Source organism: Ceratotherium simum, chromosome 36 (genome assembly GCF_057802395.1).
Source record: "Ceratotherium simum simum isolate JZ-2026a chromosome 36, ASM5780239v1, whole genome shotgun sequence".
Taxonomy (NCBI): Eukaryota; Metazoa; Chordata; class Mammalia; order Perissodactyla; family Rhinocerotidae; genus Ceratotherium; species Ceratotherium simum.
In genome coordinates, this window is record NC_141935.1 from 24,631,719 (window position 1) to 24,650,198 (window position 18,480).

Sequence of the window (18,480 nt, forward strand, 5' to 3'; positions counted from 1 at the left end):
TCCGGGTCTCCTGGCTCCCGGGCTGGGAAGGTGCTATCACCTCCAGAACTGGCGCCGGGCTGCAGGAGTAATGTGGTGTTCCGCTCTGGAAGGTCGGAGGGCGGGACGGCGGTGGTGTGCCGTCCTGTGCAGAAAGGGTGGACACAGGGAGAGCTCCTGGCTGGCCTCTTGCTCCTCTCGCGCTGACTGTTGTTCCCTCCAGGGTCAGGATAAGCATGAAGACCCTTACGCCACGGAGAGCTTCGAGGACCTGGAAGTCGAGTTCTCTGCAGCCTCCTCCCCCGACCAGTCGTCGCCTCCGCCCTGGGATCAGGGCAGCAGTGAGGGCCCGGCTCCTGCCTACGCCGCCAGTGGGCCCTTCAGAGAAGGCAGCCTCCCGGGCCAGGCCGCCGCCGCTCTGGGCAGGGTCAATGGGAGGCTCTTTGCAGACCCGAGAGACCCGTTCTTTGCCACGGGCCTTCAGCGAAGGTTCCTGCACCAGGACCAGTCCCCCATGGGCGGCCTCACGGCTGAGGACATTGAGAAGGCCCGACAGGCCAAGGCTCGCCCCGAGAACAAGCCCCACAAGCAGATGGTGCGTGCGGGAGGGCCCCCTGGAGTGGGGTGGAGTGGTTCCCACACTGGGGCTGGTGTCAGGCCCCTTCCGGGGACATTCCCTGAATGCTGTTTCAGGCACGTGGAGGCCTCTTCTTGGTGGAGTGTGCTGCCAGCGGAGGTGCTGTCATGGGGAGTGGAGAGGGGGTGTGGGGGCAGCATGGACCCCTGAAGGTTGGTCCTGTCCCCACTCACTGATTCCCTGACGTGTCTTCCTTTTCTCCGTCTAGCTCAGTGAGCGGGCTCGGGAGCGGAAGGTACCAGTTACGCGGATTGGGCGGCTGGCCAACTTTGGAGGTAAGGTGGCGGTGTGCCCCTGTGCCTCCTCACCAGCCGTGGCGTGCCGGTCCCGGCAGAGTGGAGCCGGGGCCACCGTGGGGCCTGCATGGAAGTGGAAGGGGGTGGGGACCCAGGGGTATCCCAGAGAGGGTGGTAGCTCCTGTGTTAGCTGTTTCTGGAAGTTCTCCATAAGTGGATGATCCGGTTTCTGGATTTCAGTCTGCCTCAGCTCACCCCTGGGGTTGGTGTGTGGCTGATGTCATGCCATGAGAACTTTACTCCTTAGGCCCCACTCAAGGGGCAATGTCTGCAACATCAGCTTTTTCCTCCTGCCCCAGCCTCCCTGCTGCTCAGCCCCGTTGGAGGCCTCTGCGGGGAGGAGGCCAGGTAGTGAGTAGAAGTTCCTCCCTGGGGCTGTTAAGCTCCTAGACAGAGTGGTTTTTGCCCCTGGGACCAGCCATTTGGGGAGCCCATTTGCTGGATTCCCGCGGGCCTGCGGGGCATCAATGGAATGGTACCGAGGTGCTGTGGCCCTGAGCAGCTGTGGCTTCAAGTCCATTTTAATATACTGTCAAGTTGTGAGCTTTATTCATTCTTTTCTCTGGAGGTTTGAATAGCTGTTGTGTGCAATACACTTGTGATCTTATTGTTTGAGTCAAAGGACCATTTTATAGTGAAGGTTTGGAGCAGTTGTATCTGCTTTTATGACGTTGTGTTGTCATATCTAGTGCTTATGTACTGACCAAGATGTTCCTATTGAAAGTACCATCTCCTTGGCAATGGTACGCTTTAAGATGGAGTGACTGGGAGTGCATTTCTTTAAAGCTCGCCTGTCCTCAGTTGGTTCTCCAGACAATACAGTTAAGGAAAGTAACAGTTTTGGCAACTTGGTTGACATACCAGCCTTGGGCGAGTGGTTATTTGCAAGGCTGTTTCTTAGAGAGGTCTGATTGCTTCCAGTGCTAAGTAGTCATGAAGGCCCCTTATATGTGTCTGAGCCATTACTTTCTTGCCTTTTCTTTGCTGGTTTACACATCTCCCCTCCCATATACTGTCTATCATGCGTGCTCTTCTCTGCTGCCTCTTCTCTTTTGTAAACCCCATCTTACTCTTCGTTCAAGATTGGCTCTGTGCTCCCCGATAACCTGGTACTCTGGGAGCTAGACCAGTGTCTGGGTTCTAACTTTGAATGATGGCTGGCTGTCTTCCTACTGTGCAGAGCAAACTAGATTAATGGGATGGGATTTTGTCAACTCGAAGATTTTCTTCCCTAATTGTTATCTTAAAATTTGGTGTCTGCTGCTACTTAGCTGTTGAAGAACCTAGCATAAAGTGTCACCTGAGTTTTAGCACAAAATGACTGCTTTATTTCACTCTAATGGGTTAGCATTTCAAGCAGGTCCTCATAGAACATCGTAACTTCCTGGGGTGCCACAACAGAATGCGTTTGAGAATTGCTGCTCTGGTGACCTCCAACGGTCCTTACTCCCCAGAAGACTTGGCACATTGCCTACTTGCGCAGCGGCTATGAGTTGGGTAACACTTATTGTTATTCAAGTATTGAATGGAAGTTCTCTTTTCTCCCCCGTGAGTTTGAGGGTAGGAAGTACCCTCTTCTTACTCTGTCGTTTTTCTCCGTAATCCTCCTCCTCCCCTCACTCCGGATGGACAAGGGCTCACCACAGAGCCCTCTCCCCGGAAGGCTTAGCTTGACTGACATTTTGTAGAATGGGTATAATCCTCTCGGGGGAGTCTTTGTGGGGGTGGCGGTAGTGGAGCATCTGTTTGGGTAAAGTGGTCAGGATGAAGGTTGTGATGGAGAGTTGGAATTTGCTGGAACACCGTGAGGTCCTGGTGAACCAGGCCAATGGCAGGCCCTCGGGTGGTGGTTAAGGAAGACAGAGTGGAGTGAAGGGGTTATACTGGAAGGTGTGTAGGGCAGAGAGGCTCCCCTGAGAGGGTGGGGGATATGGCAGCCACGGGAGCTGGATTGGGGCGAGGAGAAGCCCCAGTATCTGGAGGTGCTTTGCGCCCTCAGAGCCCCCTGAGCCCTTGCTGGCAGCAGCCCGATGCCTGGAGCCATCCCCAGGCGTCTGCGTGCCTGAGATTTCCCCGCAGCTGTGATTCGGAGCTGCCCACGTTGTTGCCCAAGCATCTGGCAGCTAATGTTTCAGGCTTGGAGGTGGCAGGATGGGAGCAAAGAGGAGCCGGGTCTGGAAAGAACGTGCTGTTCTGGCCCCGGAAGGGAGCTGTGGGCCTTCTACCTCCCCCAGAAGTTTCTAGACTGTGAGTTATGGCCCATTAGTGAGTGTGAAAGCAATTCACTGGGTCAGGACCAGCATTTCAAAAACAAATTAAATAGAATAGAATCAAATAGAAAAAGATCAGACTTAGTATCAGAGATCCTTTGAACAGCACACGTTGCAAAAATATTTTTGTTTCAGAGATATAAACATATCACTTATGTATATTCTTCATTTTGCCTGCTGAAGTATACGGCTTACTGGTGGGTCGTTGTCTAAACAGTTGGAAGAAACACTGCTCTGCTTGGTTCTCCTAGAAAACACTTCTAGCCTTTCTTCCCTCACAGGGGTGAGATATTTTGGAGGTGTAGACTGACTTCAGGAAGTTTTTGCACTGGGGTATGAAGGAAAGGGGTTGCTCTGGGTCTCAGGGAGGTGCGTTTTGTAGGGGGCCCTCAGCAGCAGGTGTTCAGCTGTGTGGAGGGAGGAGGCGGGAGCTTTCCGGTTTGGGTGGCTTGTGTTGATGCTGAGATGGGGCAGGAGTCCTAAGTCCAGTTTGGCTGTGGGATGTTATGGCTGTGATGCTATGGGCAGGGTGATCTGTGGATATTAGATTTTATTAAAGAGGAGTGATTTCCTAAAGATTCTGGTACACTTGAGGGTACTGTTAATAGATCAGCAACACCGTTCTCTCTGGGATCATTATGCCCCTTCCCTTCAAGCTTTTGTAATCGCCGTCTCCGTGGTAAAATTAAAAACAAAGAAATATTGGTGAATGGGTCTAGTTTGGTTATTTTTTAATTTTGCCAAGAACATTGAAAACAAAACTAAACTAAAACTACCATTAACTATTACCATCATTTTATTTATCTTTTTTTTTTTTTTTTTTTGGTGAGGAAGATTAGCCCTGAGCTAACGTCTGTTGCCAATCCTCCTCTTTTTGTTGAGGAAGATCAGCCCTGAGCTAACATCCGTGCCCATCTTCCTCCACTTTATATGTGGGATGCCTGCCACAGCATGGCTTGACAAGCGGTGCGTAAGTCCGTACCTGGGATCCGAACCTGCGAACCCCAGGCCGCCAAAGCAGAGTGCACGAACTTAATCACTACGCCACTGGGCCGGCCCCCTATTTATCTTTTTTAAAGGACATTTTAACAATGCAGAAGTACCAAGGGTGTGCTCCCAAGATAAAGGATAGTAAATTGAATAACTGAGTTTTGTGGCAGACTCCTTCTGTGGTCTTTGTTTCTGGACACTGATGGAGACCCTGCTGTGGCTTGTCAGGGGCCTTGCAGGGCCATCCTGCAGTGGCGATGCCGTGGGACCCCATGGCTGGGGTGGGCCGGGGGCTCAGGATGGTAGGGGTGGGAGTGCTTACATGTCCTGTAAGCACTGACATGTCCAGAGCACACGGCAGCACTGTGTGCTCTGACCTCCTGGCTTGGTGGCCTTTGTTGGCTTCTCGAAAGTCAGGCTTCCCCCCAAACATTTATCAATAGGGCACTTGATTTTCTTCGAGATTGTGGAGATCTGAGCTCCCAGGTTGTGTGTGAGGCCGACTTTGCTCAGGCCTTCCCTCCTGGGGTGGCACACAGCGACACCAGCTTCTCTGCCTGACTTACTGAGGGCACACAGCGCGCTCCCCTGGCAGCCAGCGCTCCTCCGGTGCTCCCTGAGGCAGAAAACAGATGCCTGTGGGTCCAAGAGAAGTTCCGCGCCCTTCGCAGGGGTAGGGGAGCATGGTTTCTGCTTTTCCAGGAGCGTACAGTCGTCCCTCAGTATCTGCGGGGATTGATTCCAGGACCCTCCACAGATCCCCAAATCCGGGCTTGCTCAAGTCCCATAGTCGGCCCTCCGGATCTGTGGGTTCTGCATCCACAGATCCGGAGGGCCGACTGCACTTTAAAGGGGCTTTTATGTCTATTTTGCCCCCTTAGAAGCTCTGTGGGGAAGATTAGGGTAGTTATTATTATCTCCAGTTACAGGTAAGGAGGCTGAGCCACAGTCACCAGTCGCCCAGGGCCGTACGCGTATGTGACAGCCTTGGACCAGAGCTGAGGAGGCCTGCGTCCTGCACGTGGCAGTCTGAGCCTGCCGGCCCCTGTAATTAGTGCCCCCTCCCCTGCAGCCGGCAGAGGGGCAGTGTTAGGCTTCCCTCCCAACTGGCCCAGGTCTGGGCTTGGAGGGCCAGCTCCTGAGAACCCAGGAGAACACTCTGTGAGGAACTTCCTCCACCACGCCTTCCTGTTCCCCTTCCTCCTGTGCTGTGGGCTGCAGGCCCTCTCTCCCCAGGTCCCCTCTTCCACCCCGGGGGCTGGGGCTGGGGGCAGGGTGGAGGACACAAGTGATGGTAGTAGAGAAGGTGGACTGAATTGCTGAGGATTCAAGAACACCTTGCAGCAGAGGAAGACATCCTCGCCCACCGCTTCTGTGCGGACTTGCTCGTCTCACCAGGTCAGAAGGCTTGTTGGCTGTGTTAATAGGAGCGAGGGCTCGGGACCCTGCTGGCTGTGGGCGTGGTGATGTTGTGGTTTATCCTTCGAGATCCCTCTGCCCCTTGCTACCACAGAGGTGCTCCCGTGGGCCTTGCTCTGTGAACACGCCTGGGGTTTCTGGCGGGTTAACTCGAGCAGCAAGGAACGCGTACTTACTTCTTTCTGTTGGGCACCTTTTAGCTAGCTTCCTTGTGAAGGGCGCTGCTTGTTGGAAGGTGTTGTGTTTTTCCCCTTTCTCAATCTCTGGTGCCTGTCTGGGCAGAAGCCCGGTGCCTGCTCAGGGGAGGGCCTCACTGGCTCCCATGACCTCCGGAGGGACTTCAGGCGGCAGAGAGCTGGCTGGGGGCGAGCAGGCCCACAGCCTGGGAAGCCGGCCCAGTGGCTCCTACCTCCGACGAGAGCCCTGCTCCCTGCTGCTACTCCTACGTTTCTTCACTCCAAACCTCTGTGCGAGAATCGTCAGGAACTTTCTTGGAAGGGGCTGGCCACTTCTCACAGGCTAGGGTGGAGGCCAGGCTGCTCACGGTGGCTGTGGGGCCGCAGAGCTGGTTCTGGGGCAGGTTTTCCTCCAGGACTTCCTAGCAGGCTGTATGGGCCTGGTCGGACCTGACCGGGGATCAGGATATGGAGATGGGTGCTGTCCTGAGGGCTCCGAGGGCTGCAGTGGGGCTGAGGCCACGGGTGACATGGAGGGTGAGCGGCACGGGCTCCAGGGTGTCCTCACCAGGATGAGGGGCACCCGAGGCAGAGGCCCTGATCTTCCGGGATTTGCCTCCAGCTCCCCACCGGTTCTGGGAGGAGGCAGAGCCTGGCTGGGCCCTGGCCTTCCCTCTCAGCAGGGTTCTGAGCACTGTCTTCACCAGCCCTGGTGGGGGACGCTGGAGAGCCAGTTTATTCTTGGTTCACCGGAGTCGGAGCTCCTGAGGCCAAGGTCGGGGCTGCTGGGCTGGCCGGGCCGCAGTGGGGAGCTTGTCAGCTGGCAGCACCTCGGGCCTGGCACTGGGCTGGCCCTGAGGGAGCTCGTGGGGCCGCAGAAGGAGCCTGAGGCCTCCTTGGTGGAATGTTCTCTTGGTGCTGTGTGTAAGGACAGGTCCTTGCCCCGAGACAGCTTTGGCTGTGCCCTGCAGCCTAGAGATGGCCAGGGGACAGTTTGACAGAGCACGGGGGGGGGCGGGGGGGCAGGTCAGCAGGGGGAGCTGGGGGGCCGCCTCTATGTGCAGAAGGAGGGGCTTGGCAGGCCACCCCCAAGCTGGGGCGTCTGCTTCAGTGGCCAGGCTGGGTGGCTGCCTCTTCTATGGGTTTGTCTTTGAACTTGATCTAGGCAGAGAAAAATAGAGCTACAGAGACATTGGTGAAGGTCAGCACGGTTGGGGGGGTTCATGTTGCCTGTTATCACATATTTGGCCGAGGCAGATCGTGTGCTGGGTGGGGTGGAGCTGGGTGGGCAGAGGGCAGTTAATGTTTAGTCGGAGATCTGGCTCCCAGCTCTGCGCCTGGTGCCCTCCGGGGCTGGGGAGGGGTCAGAGGGAAAACAGGCCTGGCACCTTGTCCCAAGACACAGGTGCGAGGGGGGCCCTGGGCTTCCACCTGAGGGCCATCTCCAGGTGCCTGCCCTGTGCCGTCCTGCACGGCAGCCCCAGCCCCGTGGGGTGCTGAGCGCCTGAACCGTGGCTGGTCCACACCGAGGTGTGCCCTGAGGACAAAACACACACTTTGAAGCCTTAGTACAAAACAAAATAATGTAAACTCACTCTAATAATTTTTATATTGGGTACTTGTTGAAATGATAATATTTTGCATATATTAGGTTAAATAAAATATCAGAATTCATTTCACATGCTTCTTTCTGCCTTTTTAAATGTGGCTACTAGAAAATGTGAAATTATCTACGTGCCTGGTGCTGTATTTCTTTTAGCTGGCACGGGCCTAACCATTGTGGAGAGGAGTCTTGATGGTAACAGCGAACACTCCGGTGCTGTCTCCTTGTACCTGGCCCGTCTGAGCTCTTGGCTCTGACTCAGCTGTTTAATCCTCACGTCGACCCGTGAGGCAGGAGTGGCCCTTACAGCTGGGGATGCAGAGCCCGATGGCGGGTAAAATGTAGTGTAAAAACATATTTTAAAATCGGGTTTTCTTCCGGGCCGGCCCTGCGTTGTAGCGGTTGAGTTCACACGCTCCTCTTTGGTGGTCCGGGGCTTGCTGGTTCGGATCCTGGGCGTGGACCTACTCACCGCTCATCAAGCCGTGCTGGGACGGCGTCGCGTGTAGAAGAGCTACAACTCTACAACTATGATACACAACTACGTACTGGGGCTTTGGGGAGGAAAAGAAAAAAGAGGAAGATGGGCAACAGAAGTTAGCGCAGGGCCAATCTTCCTCAAAAAAAAAAAAATTGGAGTATTTTCTTTTGATTTTTAAAATTTATTTTTCATTAAATACATTTTTTAAGAAAGTCAATAATATTTTTCATAAAAGTAATACAGAATCATTGGAGAAAATTCAGAACACAGATGCATGGGCAGGCTCCCTTGCCCGTTAAGCAGAGCACCCAGTGTGAGCCCACCCTCTGGGCGTGGGGGCTGCTGCCCCATCCGCCCCCCGGCCCCCCAGGGCTGTGCTCTCCAAGGCCCGCTGGTCTGAGGGCCTCTTTGGTGTCTTCCCTGGGTCTTGGCTGTCCCTTCTGCTGTGGCCAGCGTGCCCCTCCACGTGTTCTCCATGAGAGAGAGAGAGAGTCCTGAGTGGCCCATGCGGGGCTCCTTGGGCCTCTCCTGGACAGACCTCTGGACAAATGGAGTGTTAATGAACTTGGATTTCGAATATTGCAAAAGGGGGAAGGAGGGCCTGGTACCCCCTTGTCCTGAGACCACTGTCAGCGCCTGCGGGGCCCGGGTGGGCGGGGTGGGGGCCTTCCACGCCCCCGAGTGAGGGCCGCAGCTGATCCCCTGTGAGTCCCCACGGCTTGGCTTGGGGACACCAGACCGTTTGCTTTTGCAAAGTGTTCCGACTCCCACCGACGACGGCTCTCTGTTTCTGCGGTGAGCCTTTCCTTCCAGTCGCGGGGACTACTAAATTAGAGAATTCTGGAGCGTTGGAGGCCCTTCACACAGGCTGAAGCGGGCGGCTGTGGGCCGCGGGGTGCACTGTGCTGTCAGGATGTCCTCGGCTCATGGGCCGTCCTGGTCCGTGTTCCACATGCGCTGTCTTGGGGTGTATTGGTGTATCCAGGAGCCTATAGATCAGCAGAGGTGATGGGAGGCGGGCCGTGGATGAAGCTTTTTCACGGAAAGCGCCTACCTTGGGCCAAATCCCTGAAAACAACAGATGCGTCTCTTCTGCCTTTTTTCCTCCCTTCTCAAAATGTTCGGAGTGTCAGCGAGGGTCCCTGGGGAGCTGAGGTGGGTGTCCGTGTGGGGCTGCTCCAGGCCTTGTGGGTGGTGGGGCGGTGGGCAGCCCCACATGAGTGCCCAGTGCCCTCGCCATCCCCTTGCAGGTCTGGCCGTGGGTCTGGGCTTTGGGGCGCTGGCCGAGGTCGCCAAGAAGAGCCTGCGTTCCGAGGACCCCTCAGGTGAGCTGGGCGCTTGACCCGGAGGACGGGGGGCCCTGGGAGGTGGGCCTGTCAGCCCCCAGCCCCTGCCGCAGTGTTGGCCTCCAGGGGCTGCCTCACGTCCTGCCTCCAGGGCCACCTTTCACCCTGTGTTCTGTGTGAATGGCGCCCCTAGAGCTGTCTGAGGCCTGAGGGCCGCTCCGCCCCCGTCCTGGCTCTGCTCCCTGCCCCCCCCCCCCCCCCCCCCGCTCACCGACCCTTCCTGGCCCCTCCAGGGGCCGGCACACCTGCCCTCTTCCAACTGAAGCCTTGCCTTTGGCTCCTGCTCTAGGTGCCCCCTGCCCCTGGCCCCTTCAGAGGACTCGTTCTAGTACCTGACACCTCCTCCCCCTTCCGTGGGGGACCCCCAGTGACACCCCGCTGTCCTGCTGCACTGCAGCCCTCAAACCACCTGGACACCCCTCTTCACTCGTAGGACCCTCTTGTGGGGATAAGGGGCCTCCTGGAGAGAGGGCCCCAGGCCACCCCACAGGCCCCTGAGTACGGGGGACACGGGCGCCGTGTGTGTCCTTGGAAGGGGCCGGAGGACGGGGAGGCTTTAGCGAGGGTATTTTTAGTGTTGGTGCTGAGACACTTGGGGAAATGAAGCCCGGCTTCTCCAGCACCCCCCAAACCCCCCCAAAGCTGGCCGCTCTCCAGCCTACCTCGTCCAGCAGGGAAGAGGCCAGGCTGGCTCCAAGGTTAACCTGGTGTCCTTTGTCAGGGAAGTGGCGACCCCGCTGGGGGGCGAGGGGCCTGAGTACCATTAGCCCAAGAGCAGGACTGGCGCTCAGGCCAGGGCGGGAGGCCCTGGGCAGCCCCCAGCTGTGCTCCAGCTTCCTGAGCAGGCTCTGGAAGCCTTGGCCTGGACGCTGACGAGCCTGGCCCAGCTCTGCCCGAGAGCCTCTCCTGAGTGGGGGCGTGCCCACTGTGCCCCTGAGCCCCCCAGGCTCCCCCAGGTTGTTCTCAAACCAGCCATGCCCAGGCGCCGTACCCCAGCCTGTGGGGATTGGCTGGCTGTGGGGAGAGGGCCGGGCACTGTCCCCAGATCTCAGGAGCACCGTCAGCCCAGGCCTGCTCTGCATGTCGCCAGCAGAGGAATCTCCCTCCTCCTGCTGGGCGGTGGCCATCTCTCCCAGCTTCTCTCCTCTCCCCGCCTCTCCTTAGGGACACAGGCCCAGGTCCCCAGCCCACAGGGGCCCAGGGGCTGGGAGGGCAGAGTGGACATAGAGGGGCTGCCCCTCTTGGCTCTGGCCCTCTGCTGCTGCCTCAGGCGAGCCGGTGGTGGGGGACCCTTCTGGGTCCAGCCGTCCTGGAGTGGCCACAGCTTCCCTGACCCCTGGGCAGGTGGCCTCTTCCTGTGGAGCTAAAATCTCTCACGTCCCAGGATCCGGTCCCACCGTCTGGGACCTTGGGGACGAGCCCAACGTGGCTGCCCTCAGATGGCAGGTCCGCATGTTCTCCCTGGGGCTTCTCTTCTGCAAACTCAGTGTCCCGGGGCCTCCAGGTCTCACATCCTCCTGCTGCCCGCCCGCCCTCTCTGTCAGGGGCCAGGCTGGACAGGGCCCCGGGGCAGAGGGCAGTGGCCCCCCGGCCACCTTTCCTGTTCCCTCCCTGGGGACCCGGCTCAGTCCCCCCTCCGAGTGCTAGACCAGGCTGAGGAAAGTGCCAGGCACCGCGGGGCAGGCCTTGGGGACTTCTGATCTGACTCTGCTCACAGGACAGTGGCAGGAAGAGCACGGATGTCACAGGCGGGGGGCCCAGTGAAGGGGGTGCTGGAGGGGCTCAGGGAGGGCAGCGGGGGCGCCTGCGCGGGCCGGCAGCCAGGCCCCAGCTCAGGCCTCTCCTCGCCTTGGCACCAGGGCAGCCTCAGTGTTGAGGCTGGGCTATGCTGAGGCCGGGACGGGGACTGAAGCAGAGAGGGGGCCTGACTCCCTGCAGTCCCCTTGAGTCGTCACCTTGCACCCTGCCACCCCCGACTGTTCTGGACAAAGGTCGTGTGTACCCCTGAGGGGCCAGCTGGCTGCAGGCAGCTGCAGGGGCCTCTGTGGGCTGAGGGGAGGGGCGGGCACCAGCCGGCCAGAGCTGTCCTTAACACTGAGCTCCCCTCCCTTGAGGACTGTGCTGTCACTGCAGCCAGCTGGCCCCGCGGTGAATGTGCAGTGACCCTGGGGGTGCTGGCGACCTTTGTCCAGTACACTGCGGGGGCGAGTGACAGTGACCTGGCCGTCCTCACCTGGGGTCGGGCCTTCCACAGCATCGGGGACGTGGGTGTGAGACGTGGAGTTGGAGTTGCATCGCGGGCATCATGACATCCAGGAGGACGGGCAGTGCCGAGCCCCCTGCCTTGGGTGCTGTGCTGGGTTTTTCACATCGCACTTAAAAATGCCCCCACGCCCTGGCGCTCTGTGATCGTCCCTGTTCTTGCTGAGGGGGACAAGCGATTTGTGCGAGGCTCACAGCCAGCGGGCAGGGGCTGGGTCTGTGCTCGGGCTCCCTGACCCCCGGCCAGAGGGTGGGGGTGGGGGGCGGCGTCCCCTGGGTGCCCCGCTTCCCCGGGCTGCTGGAGAGCCGGCCCGGCGCTTCCTCTGGCGTCCGCCCGGTGGCGCTGGGGACGCCTGCAGCGCCCGAGGGCAGGGCGGGCGTGGTGAGCTGGCTCCTGCCCGCAGGGAAGAGGGCCGTGCTGGACTCCAGCCCCTTCCTGTCGGAGGCCAACGCGGAGCGCATCGTGAACACGCTGTGCAAGGTGCGCGGTGCCGCGCTCAAGCTGGGCCAGATGCTGAGCATCCAGGGTGAGTGGCGCCGGGCTCGGGGCGGGCGCGCGGCGGGGCGGGGGGGCACGGCGCTGGGCCCCACTTGGGAGGCGTGTTTTCTGTCTTCCGGCTCCTCTCGCTTGAATCCTGGCCGTCGACCCGCCTGGGATGTTGAAATGCAGCATCTTCAACAGGAGCCCAGCTCGCTTTTCCTGCTGCTTCCTGGTGTTTTGAGATAGCCGGAGGTTGTCCGGGCATCTCAGAAGGTGGTGCGAGTCCGGCTGCTGCCATCCCCCCCGTGGCGGTCGGAGGGCGCTGGTGGGGGAGCTCGCAGGCCTGCCGCGTTGTCCCTGCGCTGGGACATGGGGCGTGTGGCCCAAGCGGGGACGGCCGGGGAGGCCGGCTCAGTGTGGCCCCAAGAGCAGAGCGGGCGTTGGGGGAGCCCGAGGGCTTCCGACGGTGCCTCCCCGCCCGCCGGGGAGGAGCGCCCGGGAGGCCGCGCTTCTGAGTGGGCGCATCTGAAGGCAAGGTGCCGTCGCCGGCAGTCGGATGGAGTGAACGCTCGGGGCAGGCCGGGCCGGGCGCTGCCCACGGGTGTGCAGGCTGAGCCGTGCACAGCGGAAGGCCTTCTGTGCACAAACCCGACCCCAGCACTCCCCGGATGTGACCTGTCCGAGGACAGCCTCAGGGAGGCGCGCAGGGCTCCGTGCGGGGGCAGCTGCGTCGCAGGGTTCCTCATGATCGCAAACAGACGGGCACTGAGGGAGCCGCGGGCGGGCTAGTGACCCCATGGCGGAGCTTCCGCGGCTGTCCCGCTCGCGCTCACCGTGCCAGTTCAGGATGGTTCAGGAAGCGACTCAGCCACGTGGGGAGGTGCCCGTGAGGACGGCAGGCTGAGACAGTCTCCGGGCAGTGTGACCACAGTTATGAAAAAACGCGTAGGAAAAGGGTCAGAAAGAAAGAAGGATAATGGTTCTTTGTAGGTGGTCAGATTATGGGCATTTTAAACATTTTGTGATACTTTATTTCCCAAATTTGTTTTATAATCATAAAAAGCTCTGTTATTTCTTAAGAAACCTATCTTCTCAGTCACTGGGTGAGTGCGGAGAGCCCCCCCACTGCCTAATGCTGGGGCCCCCCTGGGCGGCCCAGGTTCACCCAGTGCCCTGGCGAGAGAGGGGCTTCTGGGCCCGGTGCGGGGGTGTCTCCAGATTTGGTTGGTGGCAGTGGCGCCCCAGGAGCATGCACAGGTCAGTGTCCCCGTGCCCTCTCTCGAGCCTTGGTCCACAGCGTCAGGGGCCTGTGTGCCAGGTGGGGAAAATGCTCCCAGGGTGCGACGAGGAATCTGAGGCTGGGCCTGCTGTGTAGCGTTGGGTCTCTGCCCTGTTGTCTCTGAACCTCCGGTTCCAGTGTGTGGAGCATCTCGACCTCTCCCAGGAGGCCGTGCGGCCAGGGTGCTAGACATGGCTCTGTGTTGCTGCCTGTGCTCCTTCCTTCTAAGGGGTTAGCCCTCTGCTTGCTGATTTTTCTGGTGCCTTCCAGATGACGCTTTCATCAACCCCCATCTGGCCAAGATCTTCGAGCGGGTGAGGCAGAGCGCTGACTTCATGCCGCTGAAGCAGATGACGGTGAGGCAGGCTGTGCGGGGTGACTGGTCCTCCGGGCCCCCCTCTCCTCGCAGGGGAGCGCGGCAGCCCCGTGGGAGGGCGGACTGTGGAGGTGTCTCAGGGTGTCCCGGGAGGCCAGGCTGTGCTCACGGCCCCTCCCTGGCTTCTTCCAGAAAACTCTCAACAATGATCTGGGCCCCAACTGGCGGGACAAGCTGGAGTACTTCGAGGAGCGGCCCTTCGCGGCCGCCTCCATCGGGCAGGTGCACCTGGCCCGCATGAAGGGCGGCCGCGAGGTGGCCATGAAGATCCAGGTAGGCGCCCGTCGTGTGCGCTCGTCCCCAGAGCCAGGGCCCTGCAGTGACGGGGCCTCTGCACCCCACATCCCCCTCTGTGCCCCCTCGTCCAGGGCAGGGCTCGTGTCTCATTTCTGTCCCCAGTGCCTGGTCAGCTCTGGGTGCTGAGACGTGTTTGCTAAGTGAGTCACTGTGAGGTGGAACAGCCTCCCAGCAAGCTTGGTTTGGGTGGGGCGGGGACAGGGGACAAGGGATTGTCTGCTCTGGGCCCTGGGCTGGAGGGATGGGGCCCTGAGTGGGCAGATGTTCCTGGGGATGGGGGGTGGGAGGGAGGGAGGGGTAGACGGTGGAGCATGAGGTTGTGGTGGGGCCCAGGGGGCCCGGCTGCATCGTTGGGTCTTAGCTCTGACTCCCACAAGGTGTGGGGTCCGGGTGGGACACAGCTGGGAAGCTGACGGGCAGCGGGGAGAGGGGGGCCCCCTGTGAGGTCCCTGCCCTGTCTGCCCGGGAAACCCCGTCTGCTCCCCTGCAGTACCCTGGCGTGGCCCAGAGCATCAACAGTGATGTCAATAACCTCATGGCCGTGCTGAACATGAGCAACATGCTTCCGGAAGGTCCGAGGCTGGCCAAGGGCGGGCGTTTGGGACGGGCTCTGGGGACCCAAGGGGGCCTCCCTGGGAGCCCCAGCCCCCCTGAAGCCCTTCTCCCGACCCAGGCCTGTTCCCCGAGCACCTGATTGACGTGCTGAGGCGGGAGCTGGCCCTGGAGTGCGACTACCAGCGCGAGGCCGCCTGCGCCCGGAGGTTCAGGTGCGGCCCTGGGCCCTCGCCTGGTGGTCCCACTGGGGAGGCAGAAGGGCCTGCTTTAGGCAGTCCGTCGGGGGTGAAGGCTCCTCTGGCCTTGAGCAGGGGGATGGCTGTGGTCAAGGCCTGGGGTCCTAGCCACGTCCTGCCCAGCGAGAAGCAGGCCCTCTGCCTGTCCCCTGTGGGCCCGTGTGTCGTCCCCGGGGTGGGGGTGGGGTGGGGAGGGCCTGTGGCCAGCGTGTGACCCCCCGCCCTGCCAGGGAGCTGCTGAAGGACCACCCCTTCTTCTACGTGCCCGAGATCGTGGACGAGCTCTGCAGCCCCCACGTGCTGACCACAGAGCTGGTGTCCGGCTTTCCCCTGGACCAGGCGGAGGGGCTGAGCCAGGAGGTCCGGAACGAGGTGTGTCTGGCGGTGGCCTTGGAGCCCGAGGTGCTCCCTGTGGCGCGGAAGCTGGCCGCGGGGCCGGAGGGCCGAAGGGGGCAGGAGGGCTGCTGCCTTCCCGCCGGGGGGACACTGGAATCCAGAGTCATCTGTGGGCAGGAGGCGGGGCGGGCGCAAGACGGCGGCGAGAACGGGGTCAGGCTTCCCTGGCCCCAGACTGGGGGGTCACCAGGCTGCTTGGCGCTGCCGTGACTGTGACCCCCCCCGCCCCCAGATCTGCTACAACATCCTGGTCCTGTGCCTGAGGGAGCTGTTCGAGTTCCACTTCATGCAGACGGACCCCAACTGGTCCAACTTCTTCTACGACCCTCAGCAGCACAAGGTGGGCCCCTGGGCGGGGCCGCCCACAGGGGCCTGAGGGCTTCGCTGGAGCGGGCCCGGAGGTCTGGGGCGTCCACCCCCCTGCCCCACCGGGCCAACCTCCCCCTGCTGTCGCCCCTTCCCAGGTGGCTCTTCTGGACTTTGGGGCAACTCGGGAATATGACAGGTCCTTCACTGACCTCTACATTCAGGTAGGGGCCGTGCTTCCTGAGGCTGGGCTCCTGTCCCTGCCGCCCCAGTGTCTGGTGACAGAGGGCGGGGCTCGTCTCACGGCTGGGCCTCCAGGCCTGTGGTCTTGAAGGGAGGGGAAAGGATGGAGGGGGGTGGGGCCGCTGGCGTTTGGGGAAGGGGTGGGCGGCGGCTCCCGGGCCCTCAGGGGCTCTCTTTCTGTGCCGCCCGCGGGCACCGCCTGCGCCTCCGCTCAGATCATCAGGGCCGCCGCCGACCGGGACCGGGAGGCCGTGCGGGAGAAGTCCATCGAGATGAAGTTCCTCACCGGCTACGAGGTCAAGGTGAGCTCCCCGTGGCCCCGGGCCCCGCAGGCGGCTTCACTGTGCGGGGGGCGGGGCAGTGGACTGCTGTTTCCTTTGAAATCTTAAGTGGAACCTCAGTTTATAAGTGGATGGAATCAGAGGCGACAGCCGCCACCTGGGGCTGTCGAAGAGTCGGGCCCTCCCCAGCCTCTGTGCTCCAGGTTCTCCGAGTGGCAGGGCCTGGGACAGTTGAGTTGGATGCCTATGGCTTGTCTTGACCTCTCACTCTGGCCCCCGAGGAGATTTGAGTCACTGGGCACGTTCGTGCTGGGGTTCAGGGCTTTGAGGGGGCGGATGGGGTGGCAGAGCCCCAGCGCTCACTTCCTAAGGCCTCATCGGGGAGAGGTGGGGAGAGCATTGGAGGAAATCTTAGCAGCCCTTTAAATAGAGGGGCAACCGGCTGTGTTCTCATCACCCAGAAGCCACTCAGAAAGCAGTGTTTCTGCTCCTTGACAGTGGGCGGGGTTGAAGAGACCCGGCTTGTCTCAGTCCACCTGTTTAGAGTTCAGAGGCTCAGGTCAGCCCAAGCCTGTAGACTCTTTGGCTTGAAGAGTGTTTCCTGACTGGGAGTGTGAACGCCTTTAGGCCGGCTCACACTGGCATTCTGCTGCAGGCCCCACCACTCCCTTTTGCCTCCCATGGAGCCCCGTTCACACATTCCTGTTGTTTTCCTGGCCCCTGTTGGTTTGAGTTTATGCCCCAGTTATCATTATTTCATCTAGTTAAAAACAGAACACCTACCTGACCCCCTCCTTAGCTTGAAAACAGAGCTTCTAGAGAGCTTGGCGCCAGGGCACTGTGGGAGGAGCTCTGGGGTCTTGTGGCCCCTCACCCTCCCCCCTCCCCTGCAGGCCATGGAGGATGCCCACCTGGATGCCATCCTCATCCTGGGGGAGGCCTTTGCTTCCGAGGAGCCTTTTGACTTCGGCACCCAGAGCACCACCGAGAAGATCCACAACCTGATTCCCATCATGCTGAAGCACCGGCTCATCCCGCCCCCCGAGGAGACCTACTCACTGCACAGGAAGATGGGGGGCTCCTTCCTCATCTGCTCCAAGCTGAAGGCCCGGTTCCCCTGTAAGGCCATGTTCGAGGAGGCCTACAGCAACTACTGCAGGAGGCAGGCCGGGCAGCAGTAGCCGGCCGGCGCTCGTGGGGCCTCTCCGCCTCGTGCGGCTGGAACTGGCAGGAGGCTGGTGGTGGTGACGCCCGTGTAGACGCCTCTTCCCAGTGAGAGGGCGGCTGGCTCCGAGGGGGGGGACGTCGCGTGGAGCCGCGGGGCCAGCGCTCCTACACGGTTTCCATCGCTAAGGGGTGCGGGTGCCAGGCAAGTGGGAAAGTGAAACCCCGGCTCTGTCCAAATCTGCTTGTTGTTCTGCAGCCTCGGAAGCAACTCTAGATACAGAGAAAAAGGCACTTGTACTGCTGTTTCCTTTTTGTAATGGGCTTTTCCTAATGCGGGCGTGAACCAGACCATGAGGGTATCCCTTCCCATCCCTGCCACCAGAACCCACGGAGGAGCCTTTTGGATTTCACGGAGGGTGTAGTGTAAGGGTTGGTGTGTATGTGTGTTTCTAGAACGAGACTGTGTTGCTGCCCATTTCCTCTCCAGCCCTCGGTCTGGAGCTGGGGGAGTGCGCACACGCCTGCGCTCTGGCCGGTTCTGGTTCGCATCCTTTCTCGACAACCGGAAGTTTCCAGAGACCTGCCTCCTGTGGGCGGGGCCAGGAGCAGCAGAAGGGGAGAGGGGCGCAGCTCTCGTCTCCGCTGGAAGAGGGGGTGTGTGTGGGGGCCCTCCTTCCCCCTCCAGCCCCGGGGCCTGCGTGCAAGGAGATGAATGTGCCGGTGTCACCCGGGTAGACCCGAGGGGTCATCACAGGCTCTATTTTTGTACGATTCTTGTAATTGTCTGATTTACTTGTTTCAATAAAAAAAAATGCTAGCATTGTGGCATTAATTCTTTCGCTCGTAAAGGGTCCTGAGCCGGTGGCGACGGGCCCGAGGTCAGTGTCGCGCCCCCCATCCTGCCTCCAGACGCCCCTGCAAGCTTTGCAGCTGTTCCCAGCACGAGGCTCTCGGCGCCTGAACCTGGAAGGCTTCCCCCACGTTCATCGTCAGAGAAAGAGGGGTGTTGGGGGGAGGGGGCTGCCGAGTCACCCTCCTGGCAACCCCCCGACGTGCCCCCAGGTCCCCCCCACGTGGAAAAGCCACAGCTGCTCAGGAGGCTGTGATGCTGCGATGTTGGCGACTGGGAGAACAGCGACAGCTGCGCGGGGTTCGCGCCGGCCCGCGTGGCCGTGACACCCCGAGGGCTCAGCCGAGCTGAGGAGCAGCCCGGAAGTGGCTCTTCCTGGGCGAGCTTAGTGCCTCGGTGACGGGGCATTTGGACAGACCGTGGACGCCCTGAAAAGGGCGTGAGGGGGAGCTCACTCGGAGAGGCTGCCGTGGTCCCAAAGGTTCTCCTGGTGCTTCTAAGGGTTTGTAAGGGAAAATCGACTGCCTGCAATTTGGGACTGACGGGTGACGGCC

The 18,480-nt window shown here is 60.5% G+C and overlaps 1 protein-coding gene across 1 annotated transcript in view; it reads left to right on the forward strand.

The window, feature by feature from the left end:
• The window catches only part of COQ8A (coenzyme Q8A), a 56,330-nt gene extending 38,434 nt beyond the window's left edge, over positions 1-17,896 (forward strand). Inside the window, exons 3-15 of the mRNA XM_004439564.3 lie at positions 203-574; positions 825-891; positions 9,102-9,176; positions 11,864-11,986; positions 13,490-13,575; positions 13,728-13,868; positions 14,383-14,464; positions 14,566-14,659; positions 14,914-15,055; positions 15,312-15,419; positions 15,544-15,609; positions 15,844-15,930; positions 16,803-17,896. Of these exons, the coding sequence (XP_004439621.1) occupies positions 203-574; positions 825-891; positions 9,102-9,176; positions 11,864-11,986; positions 13,490-13,575; positions 13,728-13,868; positions 14,383-14,464; positions 14,566-14,659; positions 14,914-15,055; positions 15,312-15,419; positions 15,544-15,609; positions 15,844-15,930; positions 16,803-17,090 (1,731 nt within the window). The 3' untranslated portion in view covers positions 17,091-17,896. The remainder of the gene's footprint in view (positions 1-202; positions 575-824; positions 892-9,101; positions 9,177-11,863; positions 11,987-13,489; positions 13,576-13,727; positions 13,869-14,382; positions 14,465-14,565; positions 14,660-14,913; positions 15,056-15,311; positions 15,420-15,543; positions 15,610-15,843; positions 15,931-16,802) is intronic.
• Positions 17,897-18,480: the final 584 nt, after the last annotated feature.